This window comes from Bison bison, unplaced genomic scaffold, assembly GCF_000754665.1.
Source record: "Bison bison bison isolate TAMUID 2011002044 unplaced genomic scaffold, Bison_UMD1.0 scf7180017864384, whole genome shotgun sequence".
In the NCBI taxonomy this organism is placed as follows: Eukaryota; Metazoa; Chordata; class Mammalia; order Artiodactyla; family Bovidae; genus Bison; species Bison bison.
The window spans coordinates 16,762,023-16,773,854 of NW_011494956.1; the positions used below are offsets into that span (position 1 = coordinate 16,762,023).

Sequence of the window (11,832 nt, forward strand, 5' to 3'; positions counted from 1 at the left end):
ATAGTGTGTTCGTGCATCATTGCTCAAAACCTAGTGGGCAGTGGACCTGACACTCAATCTCGTTATTTAATGAGTTAATAAAGAGGTCCATGTCATACCTTATCACAAATTTACCTCTTAGTAGATTTTGAGAACTGAATGTCAATGTAATTGGTTTTCTTTTTAACACTATATATTTTATTTTGTGGACTTGATCACTGTTTTGAGGGATCCATAGGCTTCATCACTCTGCCAGGTAAGTCCCTGGCACGCAAAGGCTAAGGACCTTAAGTGTCTAAGGCCCCAGCCCCAGTGGCCTGGGAAGTAGAGGGGGACCATCAGGGGAAGGGAGAGCCGGTAGGAGGAAGAGAGGCTGCTCCCTCACTCCATCCCGGCACTGAGCGGATGCTATGCAGCCTTTCCATTCTGCTTTGGTACATGTCTAAGGAACACTTATTAACACTTTGAGGACTTTCAGATCTCTAGAAAACAGTTTGAGAATTTAAGGAATGACATAACCTGGGAACACACGGGAATTGAGTGGTAGTGTTAAACCATGTGTTGGAGTTACACCTTTTGGGAATAATATAAAATAAAATAAAATAAAGAGCTCCATGATGCCTTCTTCGTTCACAAACGGTAGCTCTTGCAGGAGGCAGCAGTTGAATACATCATCCATCTAGAACTTTCTCCACCCTTTGCTGTTGGTACAACACTGCCTAATATGAACAGGCTGCTGCGGCGTCTCCACGCTGGGTTGAGGGGCCTGTCATCCCAGAGGGCCATCACTGGGGAAGCCACGGGGCTCCTGCCCCAGACACCGCTGTCAGGTTACACAGGGACCTGCACAGCTGAGGACACGCTCCTGCTGGGCGTGAGGGCTGCGCTCAACCATGGCTGAAGGCATTAACTGGTAGAAAACACTTGCTGCCTTGTTTATGGCTTTTACTTCGAGGCTGAGGATCTGAAATGCAGGCCCTAGACTGCAGAAAGATTCAGACTGGGGAGTTGTTTATATTATACATCAGGGTCAAGACAGATCCAAGAGACGGTCCAGCGAGCGGCCCTCATGGCTTCCTCAACCAGGACAGCTCTGGGGGCTGGAGGCCAGCTTGTCCACACTGGCTACCTCCCAGAGCGCAGCCAGTCTCTAAGAGCAAAGTCCTGTTGGACAGCGTTTGCCTGATCTGCTTCCCACAGCTGAAGATATGAGCGGCTGTATGCTGTGTGGCTGGCTTTTCTTCCTCTGGCTACCACACTTGTAGAGGCACCAGGGACTGGCCAAACAGGCTTGGGGCACAGTCCCGTACTCCCACACTTCCCGTCAGTGGTCAGGAACCACAGATGTTGTCAGGGCCCTCAGCTATTCTGGAAACCAGCCCCATGGTGGACAGCATGAGCCCACGCTCTGCTGCCAGGAGAGGAGCCCTGGGTGCCCCAGGTCCTGGCGAAGCCCGTACCCGTGGAGCCTCAGTGAGGCTCCACCTTGTGGCCCCAGCCCCGACAAGCGACTGTTCAGGCAGAGCTGGATGTCCACCCCCTAAAGAGGGGTATCACTGTTACTCCCGAGTGTGAAAGTGGGGAATATGAAATTTTAGAATAGCATGTGTTATATGTGCTGTGATGTTTTCTGAATATAAACTTGACTTTTTTTAGGTGTTGCTGTGCATCAGAGGGTTTTTTCCGTAAGAGCTTTACTGAAATATAATTCACGTGCCATTTAAGTTACCCATTTAAAGTGTGCAATTCAATGGTTTTCAGTTGTGCTATATTCAGAGTTGTGCAGCCATCACAATCAATTTTGGAACATTTTCTTAACTCCCAAGAAATTTGTACCCTTTCATCTTCACCCCCGGCCCTTCCACACCCCCCAGCCCTCGGCAACCACCAACTACTGTCTCTGTAGATTGCCTATCATAGATTTTTCATATAAATGAATGAAGCCACACATATGTGGTCTTTTGTGACTGGCTTCTTTCGCTTAATGCTTTCAGGTTTCATCCATATTGTAGAATCATACTTCATTCCTTTTTATTCCCAAATAATACTCCATTGTATAGATATGCCATGTTTTGTTTATCCATCTATCAGTTAGAGGACCTTTAGTTTTTTTTCCTTTTTGGGCGTTCTTATGAATAACCCCATGAACATTCACGTACAACTCTTCATGTGGACATGTCTTCACTGAGCCTGGGTGTATACCTAGGCTTGATATTGCTGGGTAATATGGTAAATCTAACTTTTTAAGGAACTGCCAAATTGTTTTCCAAAGTAACTGAACCATTTCACATTCCCATCAGCAATGTATGAGTGTTCCAATTTCTCCATATCCTCATCAACACTTATTTTTTATCTTTTTATTTATTACAAGTGGGTGTAAAGAGTTTTGAGTTGCATTTCCCTGACAACTAATGACATAGAGCATCTTTCATGTGCTTATTAGCCATTTGTATATTGTCTTTAGAGGAGTGTCCTTCAGATCCTTTGCCCACTTTTAAATTGGGTTGTCTTTTTATTATTGAAAAGCTTGAATTTTTCATGACTATTCAGCTGAACTTTAAAACTCAGCCCCAATAGGAATTGGTTAGACGTCTCCAATTTTGTATCTCTCCCCAGGAAACAGAACGCCATTCTGGGAGAATTCCAGCCCCTAAAATTGTGGTTCTTAATCTCTTTTTGGCTCACAGATATCTCTGAAAGTCTGGTAGGAATTATGGATCCTCTCCCTGCATTTAATATCAGGGAGTTCCTGGACCTTCCACTATTCAAGCTTTGCCTTAACTAGTTTCTTTTCATAAGAAGCATATAAACCTACTTCTGATTGGGTTGTCAAATCATTTGAACTTGGCCTTAATGGGCAATGTTAGTTTCCCAAATTCTAGGTTCCCACAGAAAGAAAGAGTGAACTGTTGTTCAAATGATTAAAACTGCACAGTGGAGAAACAGCTTTTTATAGGAGATTGCTTTTATAGATGATTGCAGTCCATCATGCCTCTAAATTTTCCCTTTTCATTAAGCCAGGCTACAAGAGCTTCACGCTGTCATGTTGGTGACTTCTGAAACCTGGTTCCTCAGTTGCACTTCAGCATTATGCCAGCAGCCTGCACTGAAGCCCCCTGTAAGGAAGCCGTACTGATCCTCTTATTATTCAGTTACAGACCTGCTGTGGCCCACTCCCACTGCTCAGGCACACACAGAGTACTTCTCTTGAACCCATGGTGTGTTTCGATTTTGTAATAATTAACAAAGAATAATTTAATTATGTACTTAAGTAATAAATAATAATGTTTTCTCCTCTGCTTTGGCCTTTAAGAAGCTCAGAGGTAGTGCTGCTGCCTGCCTCTAACAACCAGGCTGGACTAGCTGCTCCTCTGTGACCAGCGTTCACGGCCCTCACTTGTCCTTTGGCCCAATCCCACCATTTGTTCCTTTTAGATGCATTTTTGCATTTTTGCACACTATTTCAATCTGCTTCTAGAACAAGTCAACATGTTTCTTTTTCTAACCTTGCCATTCTGCACCTTATGTTGTGCACTTCATGAAGTGCTGTGCATGACAACTGTTTACTCACTGTATGTTCTCAACGACAGAGCTGACTCTGTAGTTATCTTTCTTACCGGTAACTTTTAGGTTTTGGTCTCAAGGGCATTTTGCAAACAGACCACCATCACCTATAGTTTGCCTGGTGTCACACGTCTGTGTATGAAAAGGAAGACAGAATTTTTTGCAGCTAAACTGACATAATCAAAATACAGAGCATGGTATTGTTTCTATTCCACAAGATACTCCCATAATTTTACTGGATCAGGCACTGTTCTAAGTGCTTCACAAACACTATGAAGTAGATACGATTTTTATCTCCCCCACTTTACAGATGAGAAAACTAAGGCCTTGAGAGGTTATTAATCTGCTCAAGGTCACGGGGCTAGTAAGTGGCAGAGCAAGGATTTGGAACAGGGTTGTGTGCCTGCAGAGACCACACTCTCTACCCCCAGGCGCTGTTAGAAAGCCAAGCCACTTAAATCCTTCCTGTCACATGGGAACAACGACACCCACTGCCTCCTAGACTTGTTGAAATCAAGAGGCTCCATGGAAAGGTCATGTCCAACCCATAGTGGGAATTCATCTTTGTCTTCTTCAGCTAAAATCTGCATAGAAATCCAGACACAACTTCACGAGGATCCAGGCCAAGAAGAATAACTCACCCAAGAAAATGTCATCTGAAAACCCACAACCAGACGACAACACCCTTATCTTTTCAGCTAATTCGGGCACCCCACTCCCTGGGAGGTTTTGTAAAATGTATATGAAGAAACTAACTCAAATTTAATTTTGACACATTTTAATATTTGGCATCTTTTTGAAGAATAAAGTTAAGAGATTAAATTACAATTAAATGTTCTGACAAATTCAATCAGTTAACGATTTCAACTTAAAACAACACAGTACTGTATGAATGTAAGAAAATGCATAGCACCTCATGTCTCCTTATTTCCAGCAACTACAGTCTGCCATTGTTTCTCCTAGTCAACAGGTAGTATGAACATTCCATAAGCTTGGGGCAGTCTTAAGACTCAGAATCCCCTCATAATAGTCCATATTGGTACAGTATTTTCAGAGTCTACAAAGCCCTTTCAGAAGCACCTTTTCAGTAAATCCACTAAACCCCATGAAGTATGATCCATTTTACAATGAAACCTAGAATGGTGGTGATCTTCATCCACCTAGTACTTGCTTAGTACGTACTATGTTAGGCAACCTGCGGACTGAGGACAGCCCCTGCTTTTGAGGAGTTTTCAGTTCAGTGGGAGAGACACAGAAATTGAGGAGGAAGCACAGGGCAGTTTGAGCTTTGAGAGATGCGCACACAGAGCGCCGTGAGAAACAAGGAGGCCCCTTCCCTGGGATGTGTGTGGGAAAGCTTTGCCAAGCAAGGTACTGGGGCACAGGCCAGGAGGTATGTGGGAAGAGGGGCTGACCAAAGTGTTGGCAGCATGTACGAAGGAAAAACAGTGGCATCTGAGGAGAGACATTTATTCCCTGGTTTCTGAACTACTTGAGTAGCTCCAAGTGCGGGGCTTGTGTGGAGAGATGAGGGCCCCCAGACAGCAAAGTCCTTCCCCTCAAGGAGCTTGATTCTAAAGGCAGAAGTGACAATAAAAACGCAAATCAAGTGATGGGAGGGCTGCAGAGTGCTGAGTACTGTGAAGGCAATAACTCTGGGCAGGGAGCAAGAGAACCTGGGAGAAGTGGATTTTGGAGACGGCAGTCAGGGAGGATTTGGAGAAAGCACCTAACATGCGTGAAAGAACGGGAGTCCAGGTAAACAGCAAGTGCAACGACCTGCACAGGTTAAGGCTGGCAGCTCTCAAAAAACAGAAAGGAGGCCAGGGAGGCTGGAGCACAGGAAGGACAGTGATGGAGTGGGTGATGGAGGTGGGCATGGAGTATTTCGGGTCTTATGGGAGATGACAAGCAACTCACATTTAAACTTAGTGGAACATGGAGCCTTTGCAGGATTGGAAGGGAGGTAGCAGGGACACTGTTTAATTTACATTTCTAAAGGATAACTTAGGAGGCATTATGGAGAATGAATTATTGAGTCAGGAGTAGGAATAATAACAATTAGGAGGTACTGCTGGAATCTAGGTGAGAGACTGGGTGGCAGGCACAAGGAGAGAAATGGCTGGGTCTGAGACAGCAGGCGGAATTGACAGGACCTCCCAAAGGCTTGGATACAGAGCTGTGGGTAAGGAAGAAATTAAGGAATAACTCCCAGCAACTGGCACACGATGCCACCCTGACATGGAATCTAAGCAACAGGGCCATTCAAGAGCTCTCGGAAATCTTCAGCCTAAGGTTCTTATCAGACATTCAAGTGAAGATAGTCTAAGGCAGGAGCTCTGGGGAGAGGTCAAAGGGGTCACTGGCCTACAGACAGAATTAAAAGCTTAAAAGTTGAATGCAGTAGTCTAGGGAAAGAGCATGTTGAGTGAGAAAACTCACACCGAAGTCCTAGCAGAGGCCTTTAGTAGAGGAAAATTCAGAAGAGTAGAATCAGATGGAATAAGTAGGAGTGTCAGGTCAGAGAAACCAAGAGACGGTGAGGGGGGAGACCAAGCGTGTGAAATGATGCTCAGAAATGACAAAGTCACTGGCGACCTCCAGGCCAGGAGAGCAGTTTCATGGTGGGGAGGGAGGTGGGGTTAGAGAGGATTAAGTTAAGAAAATAATGGGACGCATCTATTATCTTTGACAAAGGAAGCAAGAAAATACAATGGAGAAAAGATAGCCTCTTCAATAAGTGGTGCTGGGAAAACTGGACAGCTACATGCAAAAGAATGAAATTAGAGGAGCTCATTTAACATGCTAGTAAAGTTGTGTTCAAAATTCTTCAAGTGAGCCTTCAACAGTACATGAATCGATAACTTCCAGATGTACAAGCTGGATTTAGAAAAGGCAGGGGAATCAGAGATCAAATTGCCAACATCTGTTGGATCATAGAAAAAGCAACGGAATTCCAGAAAAACATCTACTTTTGCTTCATTGACTATGCTAAAGCCTTAGATGTCTGGATCACAACAAACTGTGGAAAATTCTTCAAGAGACGGGACTAACAGATCACCTTATCTGCCTCCTGAGAAACCTATATGCAGGTCAAGAAGCAACAGTTAAAATCAGACATGGAACAACGGACTAGTTCCAAATTGGGAAAGGAGTCCATCAAGGCTGTATATTGTCACCCTGCTTATTTAACTGATATGCAGAGCACATCACGTGAAATGCCGGGCTGGATAAAGCACAAGCTGGAATCAAAATTTCCAGGAAAAATATCAACAACCTCAGATATACAGATGAAACCACTCTACTGGCAGAAGGTAAAGAGGAACTAAAGAGCTTCCTGATGAGAGTCAAAGAGGACTGAAAAAGCTGGCTTAAAACTCAACATTCAAAAAACAAAGTTCATGGCATCCAGTCCCATCACTTCATGGTGAATAGATGGGGAAATGGTGGAAACAGTGACAAACTTTATTTTCTTGGGTTCCAAAACCACTGTAGATTAGGACTGCAATCATGATATTAAGAGATGCTTGCTCCTTGGAAGAAAAGCTATGACAAACCTAGACAGTGTATTAAAAAGCAGAAACATCACTTTGCTGACAAACGTCCACATAGTCAAAGCTATATGGATGTGAGAACTGGACCATAAAGAAGGCTGAGCACTGAAGAATTGATGCTTTTGAATTGTTGTGCTGGAGAACTCTTGAGAGTCCCTTGGACAACAAAGAGATCAAACCAGTCAACCCTAAAGGAAATCAACCCTGAATATTCATTGGAAGCACTGATGCTGAAGCTCCAATACTTTGGCCACCTGATGCAAACAGCCAACTCACTGGAAAAAAGATGCCGATGATGGGAAAGACTGAGGACAGAAAGAGAAGGGAGAAACAGAGGATAAGATGGTTAGATGGCCTCACTGACTCAAGGGACACGAATCTGAGCAAATTCTGGGAGACAGTTAAAAACAGGGAAGCCTGGCATGCTGTAGTCTATGGGGTCACAAAAAGTCAGACACAACTTAAAGTGACTGAACAATAACAGAACACTTCCTAATACCATACACAAAATAAAATCAAAATGGATTAAAGACCTAAATGTAAGGCCAGCAACTATAAAACTCTTAGAGGAAAACATGGGCAGAACACTCTTTCACATAAATCACAGCAATATCCTTTTTGACTTAGAGTAATAGAAATAAAAACAAAAATAAACAAGTGGGTCCTAATTAAACTTAAAAGCTTTTGCACAGCAAAGGAAACTATAAACAAGATGAAAAGACAACCCTCAGAATGGGAGAAAATAATTGCAAATGAAAACAACCGACAGAGGATTAATCTCCAAAATCTACAAGCAGCTCATGCAGCTCAATAACAGAAAAAACAAACACCCCAATGAAAAAATGGGCAGAAGACCCACACAGACATTTCTCCACAGAAGACATACTGACGGCCAACAAATACATGAAAAGATGACCAACATCGCTCATTACTAGAGAAATGCAAATCAAAACCACAATGAAGTTATCACCTCACACTGGTCAGAATGAACATCATCAAAAGAGTCTACAAACAATAAGTGCTGGAGAGGGTGTAGAGAAAAGGAACACTCTTGCACTGTTGGTGGGAATGCACACTGATACAGCCACTGTGGAGAAAAGGAACACTCTTGCACTGTTGGTGGGAATGCACACTGATACAGCCACTATGGAGAACAGTACGGAGATTCCTTTAAAAACTAGGAATAAAACTACCATGCATGCACGTGTGCAGTCACTTCAGTCGTGTCCAAATCTTTGCAACCCCATGGACTGTAGCCTGCCAGGCTCCTCTGTCCATGGGGATTCTCCAGGCAAGAGTAACAGAGTGGGCTGCCATGGTCTCCTCCAGGGGATCTTCCTTACCAGGGATCAAACCCACATCTCTTATATCTCCTACACTGGCAGGCAGGTTCTTTACAACTAGTGCCACCTGGGAAGCCCAAGCTACCATATGACCCAGCAATCCCACTACCTGGGCATATACCCTGAGGAAATCATAACTGAAGGAGATACACGTACCCCAGTGTTCACTGCAGCACTATTTACAGTAGTTTAGTAGGATAAGGAGCCAACCTAGATGTCTAATGACAGATGAATGGATAAAGAAGTTGTGGTACACATAAACAATGGAATATTACACAGCCATAAAAAGGAACGCATTTGAGTTAGTTGCAGTGAGGTAGATGAATCTATAGCCTGCTCTACAGAGTGAAGTCAGTCAGAAAAACAAATATAGTATATTAACACATATATATGGAACTAGAAAAATGGTACTGATGAATTCTTTTGCAGGACAGGAACAGAGACACAGATGAAGAGAATGGACTTGCAGACAGTTTGGGGGAGGAGAGGGTGGAAGGAATTGAGAGAGCAGCACTGAAACAGATACATTACCACGTATATAGGCGGCTAATGGGAAGCTGCTGTGTAACACAGGTAGCTCAACTCTGTACTCTGTGACAGACAGCCTGGAGGCGTGGGATGAGATGGGGAATGGGAGAGAGGTTCAAGAGGGAGGGGACACACGTGTACTTATGGCTGACTCACTTGTTGTATGACAGAAACCAACACAACATTTTGAAGCCATTATCCTCCAATTAAAAATAAATTTTAAAAAAAGAGATGGCAGTGGCCACAGTCACTGCAGACAATTCTCGCCAGAGACATGAGTGTGAAGGGGAGCAGGTGTGTGGAGCAGGAGGGAGGATGTGCAACTGAGGTTTTGTTTTGCTTTAAAGAAAGGAGAAATAACAGGATGTTTGCTTGCTGATGGGAAAGATCCACAGAGAGGGCTGGTCACAGGAGCCCCATCTTCTGACAAGAGCCCTCCACCTCACCTTCTGGTCTCTGGTTGCACATTCCAGCTCCTCTGCTGGATCTAACCACACGATGCTCGTGTGCTGGTGTCCTTCGGCCCCAAGTTCTGCTCTTCTCTCTCCTTGCCCGCCTCCTCCAGATCTCCACAGCTTCAAATGCCTCTGCACCTTGACATCTTTGTCTCCCATCAAACCTCTCCTCAGAAATGCAGATGCCAAGATTTCTACTGAGTGTCCCCAGGCTCCCACGCTAACCCAGCCCCAGGCCCAGCTCCCACCTCTTTCCCACATCTGTCTTTTGAATAGGAGAGGGCTTCCTGTCAAACTTCTCCAGTCCCTTCACATAATTCCACCTAGCCTCGCACATTACCAGCCCAACTGACTAATGAGGAGCAAAACCAGTATAAAACCCAGCAAAATCTGGATCACTCTGCCTCTGAGATCCATGCTTCCACTACACACACTGCTCCCAAAGAAATTTCCTACAGTTACTTTATTTCCAACATGCATCATAAAATCTTTAATTAGTCTACAGCTATTACACTTAAGTCAGCAAGAGAAAGTATTACTTTATGATAATAAATATTAATATGAGAAAAAAGTCTAGCAAAGTGGTTTATTTACATGTTATTGCTGGAAAAAGTCCTTTAAACAAGACAGTGCAGAGAAAACACCTTAGAGCTAAGTATCAGCTTTTCAGATTCATCACGGCAGCTTTAGTACATCTCATTTTTATGGTTTCTATATAGTCACATGTTCAGGCTTTCAAAGAGCTGCTACTTCATGATGACAGTAACTCTTCAGTGTTTATCTTTATTTCCAAGTTTGTGATTTTTAGGAGGCTACTTTAGGACTGTGAATTGTTTCACCGTCTTCTCACTTTCTCGCTTTAGTTCTTCGATGTGAGCATCTAGGCGCTCTAGGATGTGATGAGACCTCAGCTCTTCCTCTTCCAAAAATCTTGTGGCTATTGAACCAAGAGGAGACAGAGGCAAGGGACACTAGAAGAGAAACACATTTTGACATATGTAAGTTGAACAGTATATTTCTAAGACACAGTATTCATGATATTTTCTAACTACCAATATCAAAAGGGGAATGTTTTCCTCTGACAAGATACTGTTTTTATCCTAATGATAATAATAGTTTAAAAAAAAAGTTCCACAAAAATTAACACAGATCTCTTCCTTTCTGACAGTTATGTAAGTGTGAAGTGTCATATAAATATATTAGTTACTCATTTGAAGACTTTCAGAGCCTTCTATACGCTAGAAGAGATATACTTCATGCCTATTTATTTCAAACTTATTTATAAAAATCTGAATGTTACTTTTAAAGCATAGAAAATCTACCTGTAATAAATTAGATACCAGGTAAAAATCAATATTTTCCTTCCTCCAAAATTTGAGTCTACAGCCCCTTGTCTGAATTCACTGGTTTCAGAATTTAGATGTACCATATTTAGTTGACCTTATCTGCAGTAGTTATTTTCTATAACGTCATCTCAAACACTGAATTAATGAATATTGAAACACTGCTTTTATGGGAAACAAACACATACACACAAACTTCACATAGATTATAATCCTAACTCCTAAAAATAACTCACCAGGTAGATTCTGTCTGCTTTATTTCACAAAAAACAAGGTTCACAGTGTTTGGTGACTTGCCTGAGGCCACCCCATTAATGGGTGCCAAAGCTGGGGTTCAAACCCTGATCAAGCCCAGCATCTGAGCCTCGTGCACTGTACTGCCCATGAGTGGCTCTATCTTCTGGGCCTCTCAACACAAGAGCTGAGACAAGAGGGTAACGTACCACCTTGGCAGACCTTAGCTGGAAATGTGCAAGTCCAGTGACTCACATTTTGTCCATCTCTGCCATGTTCATGGATAACTGTGGAAGTGCTAATGAGTTCTACTTACAGGTAACAAATAGTTTAGCAAGTAGATGAATTCACAAATATAGAATAGATGACCTATGATGAGTCTGAGGTAACATCCCATCATCAAACACATTGGTATTTCTGACATAAAATGTTAGGTGGGATCAATCAACATTTTATCACATCGTATCAGTTCAGGCCAGGTCAGGTCTTAGTGCCAAACTTAGAAAGAAAGTTAGTCATCAGGTCTTTTTTGGATTTCAGAATTACATATATAGTACGTTTATTTCAACAACTAAAAGAGGACTCATATGGACTTGTTGGCACATTAAAAAGTCAAAAGTACTGAACTTTCACAGATACAGGACCATCAGGGTGATGAGAATGAATGGCCAGAGGTGAGTGCTTCAGCACAGAAGGCAAAAACAAGGGTGTAGAGGAGTTCTCACATCTGCTGCAGGAACAAGGGGCCAGCCCTGTCAAAGGGCAGCGTCTGCCACCAGGGCCCTGCGGGGCGGCACCTGGTCTATGGTCTATAACAGACACATCAGCTGCC

At 43.1% G+C, this 11,832-nt stretch overlaps 1 protein-coding gene across 7 annotated transcripts in view; it reads right to left on the reverse strand.

Moving 5' to 3' along the window:
• Positions 1-8,574: 8,574 nt before the first annotated feature.
• The window catches only part of CEP63 (centrosomal protein 63kDa), a 76,019-nt gene continuing 72,761 nt past the window's right edge, over positions 8,575-11,832 (reverse strand). For 6 of the 7 annotated variants that reach the window (XM_010858272.1, XM_010858268.1, XM_010858273.1 and 3 more), the window contains one exon: positions 8,575-10,394. In XM_010858272.1, coding sequence (XP_010856574.1) covers positions 10,361-10,394 — 34 coding nt within the window. In that variant the 3' untranslated portion in view covers positions 8,575-10,360. The remainder of the gene's footprint in view (positions 10,395-11,832) is intronic. The other variant, XM_010858276.1, reaches the window with a different exon arrangement.